This window comes from Lithobates pipiens, unplaced genomic scaffold (genome assembly GCF_037356315.1).
Source record: "Lithobates pipiens isolate NorthernLeopardFrog02 unplaced genomic scaffold, aLitPip1_a1.2 Scaffold_27, whole genome shotgun sequence".
Lineage (NCBI taxonomy): Eukaryota > Metazoa > Chordata > Amphibia > Anura > Ranidae > Lithobates > Lithobates pipiens.
Window position 1 is genome coordinate 88,232,113 of NW_027507788.1, and position 18,905 is coordinate 88,251,017.

At 40.7% G+C, this 18,905-nt stretch overlaps 1 protein-coding gene across 1 annotated transcript in view; it reads right to left on the minus strand.

Moving 5' to 3' along the window:
- Nucleotides 1-18,905, minus strand: part of PRRG2 (proline rich and Gla domain 2) — an 81,740-nt gene that overhangs the window by 11,591 nt on the left and 51,244 nt on the right. Inside the window, exons 3-5 of the mRNA XM_077457189.1 lie at nt 13,450-13,613; nt 3,487-3,535; nt 76-208 (exon numbers count right to left, since the gene is read on the minus strand). Coding sequence (XP_077313315.1) covers nt 76-208; nt 3,487-3,535; nt 13,450-13,613 — 346 coding nt within the window. The remainder of the gene's footprint in view (nt 1-75; nt 209-3,486; nt 3,536-13,449; nt 13,614-18,905) is intronic.

The following is an 18,905-nucleotide window of genomic DNA, read 5'->3' on the forward strand; positions in this document are numbered from 1 at the left end:
CCAGACTGTTGAATGCTTGGCTTTGTTTTCAAATGTTCATGTCATGACTCACACATGTATACCATTAGCACTTACCTCCCTTGTCTTGTCCTTTCTTTGGCCCTGTACCTTACACAGTACATAATAAGAACTCCGATCATTATAAGAATTATTACTCCTGCTACCAGCCCAGCCACAAGGCCAGCAACATCTAGTGTTGGAGATTTTCCTGCATAAACAGAGGGAGAACATATATTAGAGCGAGTCTCAGACCACAGTGGTGCCCACACTAGCTCACTTCAGAAGATCTGCAAAGCAAAGATGCACAATTCTTTCTGCATCTGTAAATCAACACGGTGCCATTTTGTGTTAAACGATGAGAGAAAATGGGGAAAAAATAAATGTTATCTATTATGCTGCTAATTATGCCTGGCTGATTCAATGCCAACGGCTCTAAGCATAATGATTTCTATAGAGCACATACTTCTAGACCAGTATTTAGAAGTACAAAGAAAGCAAGGCAAGCTGCAGCATTTGCTAGTATTCTATGCAATAAACGTCACTGGCATCCTTTAGGATGTGCAAGCATCCCTGATGTTTCCTGACAGTCATTTAGAAGCCATTTTAGGGAGAATGCATGAATACAAACATGCCAGGGATGTCTTCTCTGATATAACTTCCTTTGCATAGAACTCTACCTGCAGAGAACTAGAAAGAAAAGTGCAATAGGTAGGATGCTCCAGCACAGCTCTCAAAAGGCAGATGGTCGTCTGGATATTTCAGAGGGCCTTGCCATTTAAAATGTGTATTCTATAAATCCATGGGTGGTCTTAAAGTGAACCTGTCACAACCCCGATACAGTATTCCACAGCACCTAGTCCTAGAGCAATGGAAATGGCACAGCCCTAGTCACTTTTATTCACTTTGAAAATGGAAATGGTCATTAAGCTACAACCCTTTCTATTGGAAGCTGCATACAAGTTCCAAGCAGTAACTTTACTTGCTGCAACACTGAACAGGTGTTCCACAGGTGTAGCGTGCAGAATTTTAGCTAGGTATGGCAGCCTTCATTAAAAAGAAAACAAAGTATTTTGTTTGACAAGTTTCCTTTAAGAAGAAGGCGATTAGGACTCCAAACTGAATATATTCTGAACTAAATTATGCATAAGGCAACAATACAGCTCAAGTGCTCATACCTGGGATTGTGTTCAAAATCAACCTTTGTAGAGCCCCTTGGAGCCTAGACCCAGACCCCTTCATTCAGCAGTCAAATACCAAAGCCTCACCGGGAAGTAAAGTCTCTGCCATTTGACTATTGAATGGTTTGGGGTAGGAAATTGTGAGGGTTGAAATATTACCTCAACTTTGTTCAATCCCTTTGTGAGACTATTGCCTGCAGGCACCACAGAGTGTTGGCATTTCAGCATGACTTTTCCTTATGTACGTTTTAGACCAGAAATTGATCACTTTAGGCACATATTTATTTTTATTCCTCAAAAGACATGGGGTATTGGACTGTTGGCACCTGTGTAAACAACTTCTAAGGGGAAGCAAAAACAGGCAGTTGAGCCACAGTTTTACCTGCCCATGACCACCAATCAAAACACAGAAATGCAGCCACTCAGAGCTTTACACCTGCCTTGGCACTTTGCATCATGGCAAAAATTAAATGGCATTGCATTCAGGAGATGGCAACGCTGCCACATGTGACCCATTCGAGTACAATGCGCAAGGTTGCTGTGCAGTGGGTTGGCATTTTGAAGGCTAAATCAGGCAGGGTTAACGCTTTCGCTGCCAAAGACATTTTTGTATTTTGTGCACACATGCTTAAAAAATAACTTTAGGCTTGAAGATTACATACAACCCCAAAAAGATTATTTTCTGACACCCTAGAGAATGGTAGTTCCAATTTTTTTATGTCACACAAAATTACTGCAAAGGTAATTTCGATATAAAATACTGTTGAATTTTAGGGCACACAGACGCAATAAATAAAAGCCCAACAAGTCAAACCTTAAATTTGCGTGCGACTGTGAAATGGTGTCAAACTTCAGTACCCTATATTTTCCATAGACAACACTTTTAAAGCCCCTATAGGTCATCAGTTCAGCATTACAGATGAGGTCTGGTACTAGAAATATTACTCACTTCAGCGTGCATGGCGATATAAGAGTATCACAATCAACTTTTTCATGCGTTGGCTCCCCCAATGCATGCGTTTACGTTCATATGTGTGTATATGTGGGGGTCTCAAATTTTTTGGGGGGCGATTTTATGTGCTTGAGTGTAACTCATTTTTTTACGACTTAGTCCCCTTTATTCATTTTTACTAGAAGGTTGATAGTTTGGTGACAGTTTTTCTATAATGAGACCCTGGATGTCTCCCTGTGCTCCACTAACGCCATCACTGGGCGTGTGTGGAAGCAACTGGGTGGCAGTGCAGCAGCCTGAATGCTTCCCCCTGATTGGCTGTAGCTACCGGATTGTGTGTGAAGCCCCCCGCTGTCAGGTCTGTACATTGTACGGCAGTACGAGGCAAGGGCCAAAACACATTGCCTCCTCACCTCCTATCAACCATGGTGTATCACTTTTTAAAGAGGGCAGCAATAATAGTCGCACATTTGAATGGGCCCCTAAAAAGTGGAATTCTGAGATAATTATACACATATTTAGCCTTAAAACTGTACCCTCCCTTCTAACACCTATGCTAACCAATCTGTATAAGAAAAGTGTATATATAGTGACAAATATTTTGGCCACTCCAGTCAGGCCATGTGATCTGGCTCCCCTGCACCAGCCAGCACTGCTGCAGGGGAGAGGAGGAAGCACAGACAACGGATGGGCCATTGAAGCCTATGGATGACACCCCCCCCAGGTTTATCAGTACCACAGTGCTCTTTTCCCCTGCAGAAGTCTCTTGTTGACACAGATCAGGACCAGATCAGAGCGGCCTGAAAATAGACGAGTATGCCCATCTTTCTTACACAGGTAGTAAGCATATGAGTTAGGTGAGAAGTGACAGTTTTAAAAGGGGTAGTTAGGGTTATCCCAGAATTCCACTTTAAAAGGTGTAAGCAGTGTAAAGTCTATTCTGCAGAATCATTTTCTCTAAAGGCTAAAATCTTTCTTTTGCAGTTATGATGAGCAGAGAAAGAAATGTGTTGAATTTATCACAACCAGCAAAATGGCACCCTTCTTACCGACAGCAGGAGTATTTTTTTAATCATCAAATGCTAGAATTCTATAGTTTAGAACAACATTTTACAGGCATAGGAGGTTGGCATTATACAGAGGCTGGTAACCATATTTTCAGACTCCAAGAGCTGGAATTAGCCCAACATACCATATTTTTGTCAAACAACCTGCTTGGAACTCCTCAATTGGCAGGTTCCTCAGGATGTGGGGTGACATAATACCCCACTGCCGCTCACAATGGAGACCTCTTCATTTGAACTGAAAAATAATTTGTGGGCCACGTTTTGAGCTTTAAACTATAAAATCACTTACCAGAGTTGCCTCCTTGTCCATTGTGTTGATACTTGCTCCAAAATGCTTTCTATAAAATAAAAAAAGAAGATATAGATACAGAATTACTAACACACACACACACACACACACACCTACTGTTAGAAGCAAAGGGCTAATTGGTGAAACCTGGAGCAAATAAAAAGCACCACCAAATCCTCTGCTCTTTTTGTGGCCATGCTATGAAGCTGAAGGCCAATTAAATTGCTATGAAAAACAAATTTTGTTTTTAAACCAGAATCTAAATTACAAAAGGTAGCCAAACACCTTAAAGTAAACATGGCATGACATAAATTACTAAAGTTTCAGTGCCGAGGACATGTGTGTGTGTGTTAAATTACCTACTAGCTCCTTTTATCTATTAGGAAGTCTGGTGATGAGACCTCCCTGCTAGATTTTCCAGCTCTGCAGCACTTTTCCTACCAAGCCTCCTCTAGTTGATGCAGCAAGGGAACAGAGCTGGGAAATCAGCTGCAGTGATCTCACTGCCAGAATAACGACAAGCTTTGCAAACCTAGATGGTATGTCAAACTGATATATACATACATACATAGTGATATTTTATTCCCTTTATGGTTTTTGATAAAATAATTGTACATAGATTACTGTGGTCTTGTGGCATTAAGGTCAATGCATTGACATGAATTGCTAGCTTTTATGTGATAAAACTTAAGATGTAATCATGACCTTCATATAGCCACAAAACTACAAATTGCCCAACCATAAACAGTGGGTGCATTCTGGAAAATAGCCACTAGAGGGCAATCACAAAAGTACTTTTCCTTTGTAGGGCTCATGATGCTGTGTAAAATTAAAAATAATACTGTAGTATATATTCAAATGTATTATATTTTTATTTACAAAACAGTCTTCATGACAAGTTCATTGATCAGAAAAACTAATTTTATTTATTTACAAAAAAATACATTGAAGCTCCAACTCATCAAATAATGAAATCACTGATTTAGCATGGCAACCAGGGAACTAGCATGTTCATAAGCTGGAGTCAAAGATGGCAGCCCCCATGCTTTATTAATAAAAGCTTCCTTTAAATCAGGGATCCTCAAACTACGGCCCTCCAGCTGTTTGCGAAACTACACATCCCATGAGGCATTATAAAACTGACATTCACAGACATGACTAGGCATGATGGGAATTGTAGTTCCTGAACAACTGGAGGGCCATAGTTTGAAGACCCATGCTTTAAATTCTGCCATTTCACTCTCTCCATTGGTGCTGCAGCATTATTATTATTATTATTATTATTATACAGGATTTATATAGCGCCAACAGTTTGCACAGCGCTCAACAAAATAAAGGCAAACATTACAGTTACATTACAATTTGGTACAAGAGGAATCCGAGGGCCCTGCTCGCTAGAGCTTACAATCTAGGAGGGAGGGTCAATTGATAGAAAAGTTAATAGCTGTGGGGGATGAGCTGATGGAGAAAGTAAAACAATGCATTAGTTAGAAGCAGGACAGGCTTCTTTAAAGAGAAGGGTTTTCAGGGATTGTCTAAAGATGGATAGATTAGGGGACTGTCGGACAGATTGGGGTAGCGAGTTCCAAAGGATGGGAGAAGCTCTAGAGAAATCCTGTAGGCGAGCATGGGAGGAGGTGACAAGGGAGCTAGAGAGCAGGAGGTCTTGGAGTAGGACTGAAGAGAGCGGCTTGATTGGTATTTTGGGACTAGGTTAGTGATGTAGTTGGGAGCAGAGTTGTGGACGGCTTTGTAAATTATTGTTAGTACTTTGAAATGTATTTGTTGGGTGAGTGGAAGCCAGTGCAGGGTTTGGCAGAGAGGGGTGGAGGACACTCAACAGTTGGTAAGGTGGAGGAGTCTTGCAGCTGTATTCATTATGGACTGAAGGGGGATAGTGTATGTAAAGGTAGTTCAATGAGGAGTGGGGTTGCAGTAGTCGAGGCAAAAGATGACCAGGGAGTGAATTAGAAGCTTAGTGGTGTTATTGGTTAAAAAGGGGCATATTTTAGAGATGTTGCAGGGGCTGAGGCGGTATTATTTGGGCAGGGATTGGATGTGGGCCTGAAAGGACAGTTCAGAGGCTAGGGTTACCCCAGCACCCTGGCATGTGGGGACGGACTGATAGTTGTGCCACTGCTCTTGACAGAGAAGTCAGGGGAAGGGACACGTGGGGGAGGAAATATTATGAGCTTGGTTTTAGATAGATTCAGTTTGAGGAAGTGGTGTGACATCCAGGCTGATAGGTCTGTTAGTAAATCAGTGATGTGCGAGGAAACTGATGGGGTAAGCTGAGGAGTAGAGAGATAGATTTCAGTGTCAGTGTCATCGGCATATAAATGGGAGGCTATCAGCTGACCCAGGGAGGATGTGGAGATCGAGAATAGTAGAGGTCCAAGGACAGAATCTTGGGAGACCCCAACGGTAAGAGGTGTTGGAGAGGAGGAAGTAGAGTTGTAAGTGACACTGAAGGTGCGGTAAGATTTGAAGCAACGGAGAGCACAGCCATGAATACCAAGCAAATTACGTTTTCCGAGGAGGAGGGGGTGATCAACTGTATCAAAGGCAGCGAAAAGGTCCAAGAGTAAGAGTACAGAACAATGACCGTTGGTTTTAGCTGTTAGCAAGTTGTTTGAGTTTTAGGAGAGCAGTTTCTGTGGATGAAATCTGACTGAATGTGATCAAGGTGGTTATTCTTAATGAGATGGTCGCTCAGTCGGTTGTAGACTAAATGTTAAAGGTGTTTGGAGGCAAAAGGAATAAGGAGATGGGTCTCAGGTTAAGATTGGTGGGGTCAAACGAGGCCTTTTTTTGTATGGGAGTGACTAGTGCTGATGTTTCAGAGGGTTGGGAAAGATGCCAGTAGAGAGGGAGAGGTTGAAGATATGAGTTAGAGTGGAATAGTCAGAGGGTGACTAATATTTGTGAAGGAACAGGATCCAGCGGGCAGGTGGTTAGGTGGGCATTAGAAAAAAAGTTTGACTTCCTCTATAGTAGTTAGGTTAAACAAGAGTTTTTATTATACAGGAGGACAGAGTAAAGTGAGGGAGCGATATCTGTAGAGTGGAGGAGATCGAGACAAATTGTCTCAATCTTATTTTTGAAGTGATTAGCAATCTCCTGGGCATTAAGTTAGAGGGTGGAGGTAATGGCGGACGAAATAGAGCATTTATAAAAAGGTAGAAGAGAGTTGGCGGAGCCAGCGTGAGAGGGTGTTAATGAGAGTGATAACAAGTATTTTTGGCAGCGTGGAGACAGGAATGTTATTTTTCGAGGACGTTTTTTTCTTGGCTGAAATCTTGCTGTGACTTTGTCTTATGCCACAGATGCTCAAGAGCGAGGCTGTTTTTTTTAGGCTTTTGGTAACGTCTGTCTGCCAGGGTTGTAGTGGTCGGGGCCGATTCTGTGCATAATGAGGGGGGCCAAGATATCCAGGGTGGATGACAGTGAACTGTTGTAGATAGATGTGGCCAGGTTGGGGCAGGACATGGATGAGATTTTGGCATAGAGACAATCTGTAGCAGAATAAAGAAGAGAAGGGTTAAGATGGCAAAGGATTCTACTGGTAATTGTTTGGTAGTTGGAAGACAAGAAGAGAGTGAAACTAATAAGTTGGTGATAAGAGAGAGGAAAAAGTGTTGGAGAGGTTGTGTAGTGTAGTGTAGTTTAGTGTGCATAGGTAGGAGAATATGAGGTCAAGGCAGTTGCCAACACAGTAGAAGTGTTTGCCTATTATTTCAGGTCAGAAGAGATTAGCATCAGAAATTTAGAAGAAGCGGGAGTGTTAAGATTAGTAGGCATGTTGAAGTCACCAAAAACGATTGTTGGGATTTCAGAAGAGAGATAGTAGGGTAAGCAAGGCAGAGAAGTCATTAAGGAAACTTGATACTGGTCCAGGAGGCCGATAGATCATAGCAATTCTCAACGAAACTGGAGAAAATAGACGACTACAGTGAGCTTCAAATGAGGACAGAGAGGGGGGTGGATGAAGAATTTCAAAAGTGCTTTGAGGGGACAGGAGGATTCCAACACCACCTCCTTTCTGTCTACTAGGCCTGGGAGACAGTCCACAGGAGGCCACCATGGGAGAGGGCAGCAGGAGAAGGAAAGTCAGATTCTTGAAGCCATGTCTCCATAATTGCAAGTAGGTTGAAGGAGTTTGTGATAAATAGGTCATGGACGGTGGTAAGTTTGTTGCAAACTGAGCAGGCATTCCAAAGGGCACAGGAAAATGGGAGGCTGGTTTTAGGCAGAAGAGGAATAGAAATTAGATTGCAGCTGCTGGCATAGGATAGGGGGTGCTTGGTATGTTGGCTCAAAAGGTAAATGATGGTGGTCCAGGATTTGTAGAAATATCTCCAGACATTAGGATAAAGCAGAAGGGTGAGAGAGGAGATATGGGAGTGTCTCTCTCTCCCTTGGTGCTGCAGCATATAGCGAGACTTCAGCTCCAAGACATTCTGCAAGTCATCTGCTTTACAATGTCTACATTCTTTTCTTGCGTTGTCACCCCTTTCCTCCCATCACAATTTAGATACTTTGCTTAAAAATATCAGCATAAATTTCTGCGTGACGTACCAAAGTGGCAAGCACTGGACTGATCTGTCAGATATATCTAGAAGGGATTTTCTATTCTGTTGAATGAAAAGGGGACACCACCTTATCGCAGAGCTGCAAGGGAACATAGCTGGACTAAGGTTGGAGGTCATTAGCTGCTTTTATATACACACACACACACACACACACACACACACTTTTATTTAATGCACAAAAATAAATAAAATGAAGAGTGGAAAAAAGGAAATTGCATTTCATGCGTGCCAAAATTTTGTGAATTATATTACAAATATGTATATCTATATACTGATGAAAACCAATTGCATTATAGCATTAGTTCATATGGGCCAAAATTTTGAATTCTTGAAAAAAAAAAAAAAACAAGCAGAAATTTATAAGCATCATAAATGTAAAAAGAAAAAAAATATATATTTCACGGGGGACAAAATTGGGAATAAAAAAAAAAAAAAAAAAAAAAAAAAAAAAAAAAAAAACATATCTATATACTATAGGCAATATGATTGCATCATCACGCAATGCATGATACCCACCATTAATTTAATGACACTACCCCAATGCTTTTCCCATCCCCCTTTCAGATACCAACAGAAAGGTTTTTGATAGTAAGAAAGCCATCTGGCAGTGTCAAGCAAAGCATGGCCGGCACTGCTCAGTCAGCCCTCATGTCTCCATGGCAACCTGACTGCCAGACCCGTCAATCACAGAATCTTCACATCTCCATCTTTAATGTGACTAGAATGAGTGAACATAAAGGCTTTTTCACAAGATTTCAGTATTTTTCCCTCTGACCTTCAATTACTGGACAGAATCATTCGCATATTACAGAAACCTAATTTCCCCATTATTTTCCCATTCTTCCATATATAACTGTGCAGCTATGAATATTCAGTGATTTAACTTGTGTCATTATATTAAATTGTGAATGTTAATATTTATCTAGGCTGAATTTAGCAGTATTAAAAAAAATGTGAATGTGGAATTTTTAGTCCATTAGCATGCATTGCATAATAAAAGAAAATTAAGACGGATGCTTCAAAATATATTCAAATTTCAGCAAATGTATGCAAGCAATTTTCGTGCTGTGAGCCATTATATGAACTTTAGCATGTCCTTTGCCAGTCATATATTCACATTTTGGAATGTTTTATAAAAATTATCATATATTCCATCCTTATAAAATCTGGGATAAATATTTTAACGTATATTCATAAAATTGGCACACACAATCTTACAAAAGTGAGTACACCCCTCACATTTTTGTAAATATTTTATTATCTTTTCATGTGATAACACTAAAGAAATTACACTTTGCTACAATAATACAAAGCCTCTTCTAAAGATGATGCACAAGAAAGCTCCCAAACAGTTTGCTGAAGACAAGCAGACTAAGGACATGGATTACTGGAACCAAGATAAACTTATTTGGCTCAGATGATGTCAAGCGTGTGTGGGGGCAACCAGGTGAGGAGTACAAAGACAAATGTGTCTTGCCTACAGTCAGCACGGTGGTGGGAGTGTCATGGTCTGGGGCTGGGGCTGCATGAGTGCTGCCGGCACTGGGGAGCTACCGTTCATTGAGGGAACCATGAATGCCAACATGTACTGTGACATAATGAAGCAGAGCATGATCACCTCCCTTTGGAGACTGGGCCGCAGGGCAGTAGTCCAACATGATAATGGCCCCAAACACACCTCCAAGAAGACCACTTCCTTGCTAAAGAAGCTGAGGGTAAAGGTGATGGACTGGCCAAGCACGTCTCCAGATCTAAACCCTATTGAGCATCTGTCAGGCATCCTCAAACGGAAGGTGGAGGAGTGCAAGGTCTCTAACATCCACCCGCTCCGTGATGGCATCATGGAGGAGTAGAAGAGGACTCCAGTGGCAACCCGTGAAGCTCTAGTGAACTCCATGCCCAAGAGGGTTAGGACAGTTCTGGAAAATAAATGATGGTCACACAAAATATTGACACATTGGGCCCAATTTGGACATTTTGACTTAGAGGCGTACTCACTTTTGTTGCCAGCGGTTTAGATATTAATGGCTATGTGTTGCGTTATTTTGAGGGGGACAGCAAATTTGCACTGTTATACAAACTGTACACTCACTACTTTACATTTTAGCAGGGTGCATTTGATTTAAATGAAGTCAATTTAATCACTAGTAAAAAGGCTTGATTTAAAATCATAATTTTTAAAGAGCAACTGTCATCTGTGGTTACTCCTCTGACCCGCTGTTGACTCACCAACAGTCCCATTCAATTTAATAGGATGGCTGGTGATGCAGCAGTGACACCACAAGATGCGGGACATGGCGGCTATAGGTGAGTGGATGCCCACTAACAGGCACTGCCATGATGGATCCAAAATGGCCAGTGCTCTTTAAATGCAAGGACTTATTCTTGCTGGTAGTTATAAACTTAAATTTTTGCAAACAAAATGAAGGTTTCCAATTTAGAATAGTAAGCTGTCAAGTTAGTAAAACAGTAATATCAGAACCAATTCATTCATACATTTTGTAGTGTACATAGATTTACAAACAATGGGATAAAGAAACATTCTTGAACTTTGGTTTATCTCATGGTTACTGTGAAAAATTGTGTGAATGCATCAATGCAGTGCACATTGTTATCTCAGCTTGCAGAGCTTGGATTCATTAAATGAGTTTAACAAAAATGGAAATATTGCAGATTATACAGCCTCATGCAACATAACCAAACTCCATTTCATACGGAGTAAACTAAATTGTTAATCTTAAATAGAAAATTACCTTTGGATAGATTTTTACTTCAAAAAAGGATTTTATTAAAATAATTTTGATAAATTTCAAATAGCTAAATCCAATTTAAATAATAATAAAAAAAAATCATTGATTTATAACAACCCTTCATTGTAGCAAAGTGTAATTTCTTCAGTGTTGTCACATGAAAAGATAATAAATGATGTACAAAATATTTGAGGGGTAATTATATATATTATATTATATATATATATATATATATATATATATATATATATATATATATATATATATATATATATATATATATATATATATATATATATATATATATATATATATATATATATATATATATATACACACATACATATATATATACATACATATACACACACATACACACAAACACACTTTGGCTGCTTGTCCTGTGGACAGATTCTCCCAACTGAGCTGTGGATCTCTGCAGCTCCTCCAGAGTAAACATGGGCCTCTTGGTTCTTTCTCTGATTAATCCTCTCCTTGGCCGGTCTGTAAGTTTAGGTGGACGGTCATGTCTTGGTGGGTTTGTAGTTGTGCCATACTCTGACCCTCTCACGGAGCACTGTTCAATCCATCATCCAAAGATGGAAAAAGCTTAGGATATTTTTTTTATAACCTAACTCGGCTTTAAAATTTTTGCCTTCCTTGGCCTTCATGATGTGGTTTGTTCACTAAAGGTTCTCAAACAATTAATTTAGATATAAGTCACCATGGTATGACTACCATGGACATATTAAAGTATACTATGCCATGCCCCTGGAAGATATAGAGGAGACATTACAAACGCAGAAAAATGGTCCCCATAAAGTCCAACTTTTCTGTGATTGCGATTTCTCCTCTATAAGGTTCTCTAACAAACCTCAGATGGCTCTACAGAACAGTTTTATTTATACCGAGATTAAATTAAACACAAGTGGTAAAAATGGTTCCACTAGATTTTAGTTAGGGGTATCAGAGTAAAGGGGGCTGAATACAAATGCACGCCACACTTTACATATATTTGTAAAAAAAATTGAAAAACTATTTATAATTTTCCTTCCACTTCACAACTTTGTGCCACTTTGTGTTGGTCTATCACACTTCCGCTTTGGAAATCTTTGTCAGGCTTCCTAGTCAATGCAAAATTAGGTCTTTGCTATTAAAAGGATTTTGTTAAGACAGGAAAATGAGAGCAATCATTGCTGATAATTTATTTTGAAAGGACTAGGCTCGCTATCATCAAGCTTTTCTTTTTCTGGAACCAGCCACCCAGAATAAGTACTTGCATATTGAGATTTGATACTATGCCAGGGTTTCTCAATATTTCTTCAGTCATGGCACCCTTTAAAAGTATGCAAAATCTTGAGTAACCCCCAGTCTAAAATGTAAATCTTCGTTATCAATAACCCTTGGATAAGATCATGCCAGAGTTTCCCCATCTCTTCAAAGACGTCACTAGATAGGAGATCCTCTCATTTCACAGAGTCCTCCCATCCTGGTGTTCTCTCATCACATCAGAGGTTACCCAATCACACAGTCCATCTATCAAATCAGAGACCTGCCTTTTGGCTTAAAGCAGAGTTCCACCCAAAAATCGAACTTCCACTTTAAGGGCAGTGACCCCCTGACATGCCACATTTGGCATGTAATTTTTTTGTTGTGGGGGGGGGGGGTAGCCGGTGCACCAGAAGGGAGATCACCTCTCCCCCTGTCCCTCCTGGTCCTATGTTTGTAAACACATGTCACAGGTCCCAGATGATTGCCCGGCCAGTCACAGCATGGAGCGTGGCTCGCGTAATTGCAGTGGGTGCCCGGCTGTGAAGCCACAGCCAGGAGCCCACAGTTACAATGCCGACGCCGCAGTGATGAGGGGGGAGACGACCCGACCCTGGGACAGGTAAGTGTTGGATTATTAAAACTCAGCAGTTGCAGTATTTGTAGCTGCTGATTTTTTTTTTTGTTTAGAACTGGTCTTGAGGAGGTGGACTTCCATCCTCTCTTGATTGCTGGGGTTAGGACTGCAAACCACCTTCCCTGGACCATTGTCATGTGTTGCTTTGGTGTGCATGGGCCAACCGCCAACACCAAAACAACAAATGATGTCAAGCAGCCGAAGGCTGGCCTGCACCATGGAAACTCATTACACTAATCCAGAGAAGAAAAAACATGTCTTATGGTTGCAGCACCCTGGTTGAGTAACATCATATTAACCTGCCTGTTTTAAGTAAGGAAAAGTCAATCATTTAAAAAACTGTAAAGTAAACCAATGAGAACAGCCCTGAAACTAGTAGCTCAAAAATAAGTCAGCAATCGCAGATCCTGCAACAAATTTCAATTCTGCTCACTTTGTCCGTTTCTTCTTACTTTTTGTCGTGCCTTCCCAATGGGACACAGATGACAAAATAATAAAAACTTAGAGGTTTAGCCACTCCCCATTTTAGCCAAAATGAAAAATACTAAAAAAATAATATAGGACAATGCTGTCAAATGAAACACCAGTAGAAATAAAAAAGAAAAGAAAAAGCGCAAATAGGACTTTTATTTGCTTTCCTTTTATTCCAGGGATAAAATAAACATCTACCGATTCTGCACATTTTACTAAACATGACAAGTCATCATATACTTACAGTTTTCTGGTCGTCCTCAAAGCACTCCCGAGCCTCCTCATAGTTGCACACCTCCTCATAGCACTCCCTCTCTAGATTACCTGGTGTAAACGCCTCAAAATCCCAGCTGTTATACAGCAGCCTACGGCCAATAAACTCACTTGCATCTTCACTGGCCAGGAAAACTGCAAGAAATGTGTGTCAAGATTAGCTCTATAATGCACGATAGGATGGACCAATATCCCTCGATATTGAATCTTTTAAAGAGATTGTAAAAAGGATTACATTTTATTCATTTCAATTAGCAAAACATATTATACATACCTGCTCTGTTCAACGGTTTTGCACAGAGCAGCCTAGATTCTCCTGTTCAGGCTCCCCTGCCAGTGCTCCTGGCTACTCCCTTGTTAGAGTGCCTCCATAGTAAGGCTGTGCCCTATGTGTGTCCCCCCCCCCCCCCCCCACCCAACCCAGGCTGTGATTGACAGAAGCAAACTGATGTCCCTGAGCCAATGAGGAGGGAGAGAGCCTTTGCTTTTGTGCACAGTGCTGGATGGAGATCGGGCTCAGGTAAGTGTGAGGGGGGGGGGGGGGCAGCTGCATGCAGGTGTTTATCTTAATACATAGAATGCATCAAGGTAAAAATATTTCTGCCCTTAGAACCACTTTCAATTTCCTCACACGTTAGCTGCTTGCTGCTTAAAATGCAGGCACTCAGAGATGCCTATAAATGCATTTAAAGCCCCATTCCAGGCAGCAGAAAAGAAATGGCTCTGGTATTGGAGCTTCCCTGCACCGTTGTGATTAAATGCCGTTATATCTAGGGGTAGGTGAATAAGCAGTAATACCTACCTCATTACAGTTCCCCACCATGAAGCCCCTTCTCTTCACTGCTCCTCTGGCTGCAAGACTGATGTCATCATATACAATGCAGCACTAGGAGTCCTGCATTGTTTGTTAGGATGGTAAGGGCCCACCTCCATGCCAAAGTGTCAGGAGAGAAGGGCACAGGCTGCTGGGGTATGGATATATATTACACACACACACACACACACACACACGATATAAAAAGTCTACACACCCTTGTTAAAATGCCAGGTTTCTGTGATGTAAAAACATGGGACAAAGATAAATCATTTCAGAACTTTGTCCACCTTTAATGGGGTTGCAGAAGTGTGCACACCCTCTTATAACTGGGGATGTAGCAGTGTTCAGAATTAAGCAATTACATTCAAAGCCATGTTAAGAAGGCGTCAGTACACACCTGCTATAATTTTAATTCAATCTTATTTTATCGAGAAAGGCAAAGTGTACAGTACAAAAATATATGTTATTCAATAACATAATAAATATAAATTTTAAAACTGGTGCCAAAATGTCTCATGTAGTATGGAATTTGTTAGCTTCAATTAATCTAGTTTGATATACAAGCCTGTGTAGCTATATCGTCAATTATGACTTATTAAAGTGGTTGTAAACCCTCCCCCACAACCTTGTCCCATGTAAATCAGCATAAAAAATAACCCTAATGAACACTGCTTGTAGATATCTCCTTACTTGCATAGTATTGTTGTAATCCTTTTTGTTCTTTAGAATGATGTCACTGAGCATGCCCAGATCTCCCCTGATTTACGGCACACACTATGTGCTTATTTGTTATCAGGACTTCCTACAGCACACCACTGTTATCCCAGGAGACTTCATAATCACTCAGAGCTTCCTCCTACACCCCATGTGACCTCACAAGCAGTGTAAAGCAGGGCATGGGACAGCATTACTGCAGACTTAGCTGAAGCTGATAGGACTCACACAGGAAAACACTAGATAATCAGCAAGTAAATACTATGAAATAAAACAAGTCAGCTATGAACAGAGAAGCAGGGTTGCCATAGAAACGTTGGATTGAGAAGGAGGCTTGGTTAACAGCACAGGAAGTGCTCACTATAAGGGCGGAAATACACTCCACTGTGGATTCTTCACTGTGGGAAAATAATACTTAAGATGGTGCTGCCTAACACCTGGAAACAAGTTTTTTAAAGTTTCTTTAAACAGTAAGTAATATGCAATTTGGGCTGGATTACAGTGGCTATAGTTTAATTACTTATTATAATGGACTAAATGAAAAGCATCACAAGGGGAGAGTTTACTTCCTCTTTAAGGGTCAGTGAGCACGACTATCCACTCAATAAGCGGTGCTCACTTATTACAAATATGCTACGGCTTTTGTTGTGTTAATCGCAGTTTCTCTTAGGGTGAAACTCTGTGTCACAATTTCCGTCTGATGAGACTAAAGATTATGTTTTGGGTGGTAGTGGTGGTCTTAAACCAAGGTCCAAAACTCACCCCCTGTATGGCCGGTGGAAAACCTGGAGTTCCAAACAGTGGATTCATGGGTCCCTACACCTGCCATAATTTATAAGTATCCCTGATTAACCTCAAATAAAGTTCAGCTGTTCTAGTAGGTCTTTCCTGACATTTTCTTAGTCGCATCCTACAGCAAAAGCAATGGTCCGCAGAGAGCTTCCAAAGCATCAAAAAGGATCTCATTGTTAAAAGTGATCAGTCAAGGGAAAGGTACAAACGAATTTCCAAGGCATTAGATATACATAATATATAAAGGTGCATACAAAACTAGTGCTAAAGATATAATTAACTAATTAGTTGCACGTGGCGCTGTTACCTGTGTGCCTTTCAGTCAACACTCCCTAATCTTCTAGAAAATCATATCCCACATCATACAAAATGTGATAAATAATAAACACTTAGGTAAATACCCAAATTTACATTTAGATTAAGTAAACAGTGACATAAATGAGCAAACGTGAATATAGTCCATCCGCCAAATACTAAAAAAATCTAGAATGTATAAAAAAAATATATTATCTATAAAAATAAACCAAAAAAAATTATATATAATATCCAAATAATAAAGAGTCTTTTTATAGAAGCGTGAGCAAGTCTCCAGTGTTTAAATCTCCTTATACACGTGACTCCTTCACCACACCATCCGTGCTTAATGACCCCCCTTCGTGAAAAAACTCACCAAATGCTAAGCCTTACACTCTCGTGTGAGGCAAAAGGGCTTGCAACAGATCTCTCAAGATGTAATTCAGATATCAGCACATCCGATTTTATCTTCTCCAATTGCGTACTTCAATGTGTATATATGAATACCTCAAAGATAAATCACAGAGGGAGACCCCAATAGTGTAATACTGCAATCACTCTTTAATGTAAAAAAATCGCACTCTTTATGCACTCACATGAACTTAAAAGGGTAAAATCACTTCAAAAGGATAAAGAAACTTGCTTCACAAATCCACTCCACAACAGCATTCTGAATACGTCGGGGCATTGGTGGTCACAGCGGACTTATTAGATACGGTACTGGATCACTTAATCTCACCCCTCCTCGTGCGTCCCGCCTGGTCCCACACAGCAGGTCCGTTCGAAAAAGGCGCCTTCAGATCAGATGATTCAGTTCACTTAGTCCTGTACCTCCTTCCCAGCTCCGTGTATGTCAGCTCAATGTTCACCAGATAGCCACGCCCCCGACATGTTTCGTCATATCAGACTTATTCATGGGATTGGTTATCTGGCCTAGCACCCCACCTTATATTCCCCCATCGTCCAATCAGCTCATCTCACTATCAGTCTCACATCCATATTGCTGGGATGTGTCCTGTCGTACACATTAAGCGCCAAAGCCAGAACTATGATTCGCGCATGCTCAAATCACAGTATTCGATATCCCCCTTTTTCGAAAACTGGTGATCGAAATATTCGATCCGCCAATACGCTACGGTCTCCGGTGCGTGTATCAAAGTATACTAGGTACGTCGAAACATTCGACCATAGTTGTAATATTCGACATACGGTAAATTCCGCTCAGGTGTCCACACAAGCTGCGTCCCACCAGGTCGCGCATGCGCCGAGATCGAAACCGCATGTCCCCGTCTCCACAATACTCAAGTGTAAGAATCCGTGTCACCGTCTTCTGGAACCAAACAAAGTGTGAAACCAATCACAATACCTATGGTGGTGTCAGTCCCCATCTATAGTATCTCTCCATCTATGAGGCGGTATCTTTCTAAATAACACCCTGTACCCAGTACACTCTGCTTAATCAATGTGTCCTCACACAGTAGATGAACCAGTCTGTCTACAGATACAGACTGGTACACTTATCTACCGCTGTGTCACCAATGCGCCAACGTTTACACCAATGATTAACATATAATATAAACTAACCCATTAGTGCACATTTTCATTATTATCCTGGAACATTCGATATACAGCTCCAATTAAAAATCAAAATGGAGATGTATATATATCTGAAGCAACATCTAAAGTGTAAATACACAAATAAAACTCCAAATAAAAATCATTTTAAAACAAATAAAACAGGAACCTACTACTATTAGTCCTAAAAGAGACATAATAGGTATTCTCATAATAATCTCAGAACTCCCCCATCAATAACTTCACATCTATTATAAAGAAATGAAGATTAATGATCGGTAACCTCATAAACACTTCCATATCGGAGTGACACCCTTCCCTCTATAATGTTTAAAAGACAATACTTATGGCCTATTAGTGACTAAAAGTCACTAATATAGCAGTTCAGGTCCAGTTCTACATTCATACCCCTCGGATGAAGGCTCTTCAGCGAGAAGATCCACCTGGTTTCCCTCTGCGACAAATCTCTAACTCGATTAGAGCCCCTCCAAGAGGGATGAACATGGTCTATTCCACAGAACTGCAATAAATTCGGATTTTGTTGGTGATATTCTTTGAAATGTAATGATACGCTACGATACTGGTAACCTTTACGGATATTAGTCAAATGTTCTGAGATTCGTACTCTCAATAATCTCTTGGTGCGTCCTACATACAGTAAGTTACAGGGGCACCCCAGTAGGTACACGACATGTGTCATAGTACACGTCATTAATTCCTTAATGTCAAATGTTTCACCCTCACTGTTCGTTATTGAGGTGATTCCCCTGTTTACCTGCTGTACAGTCCTACAACAGATACACCTCCTACAAGCATAAAAGCCTTTCAGTTCCCCCGAAATAGTTGCTCGCTGAGGAGGGTCCAGGATCTTTTTTACGACTCGATCACCGATGTTAGGTGCCCGTCTGTAGATGAACCCCGGAGTTTTGGGTATCACACTCCCCAGATGTTTGTCCCTTCCCAAAATATGCCAATGTGTCCTGAAAATTTGCTCTACCTCTCTAAATTGATGATGGAAATTGGATAGGAATCTTAATTGATGTTGTGTCCCCCCTTCTCCCTTTCTCCTCCCCTCCAGGCAAGCTTCCCTTGGAATATTCGCAACTGTCCCAATGGTTTCATCCAAGGTGGTCTCTGAATACCCTTTCTGTATGAACCTTTCTTTCAAAATTTGGGATTGGGCTACGAAATCTTCTCTAGTTGTACAGTTCCTGCGGACCCTTAAAAATTGTCCC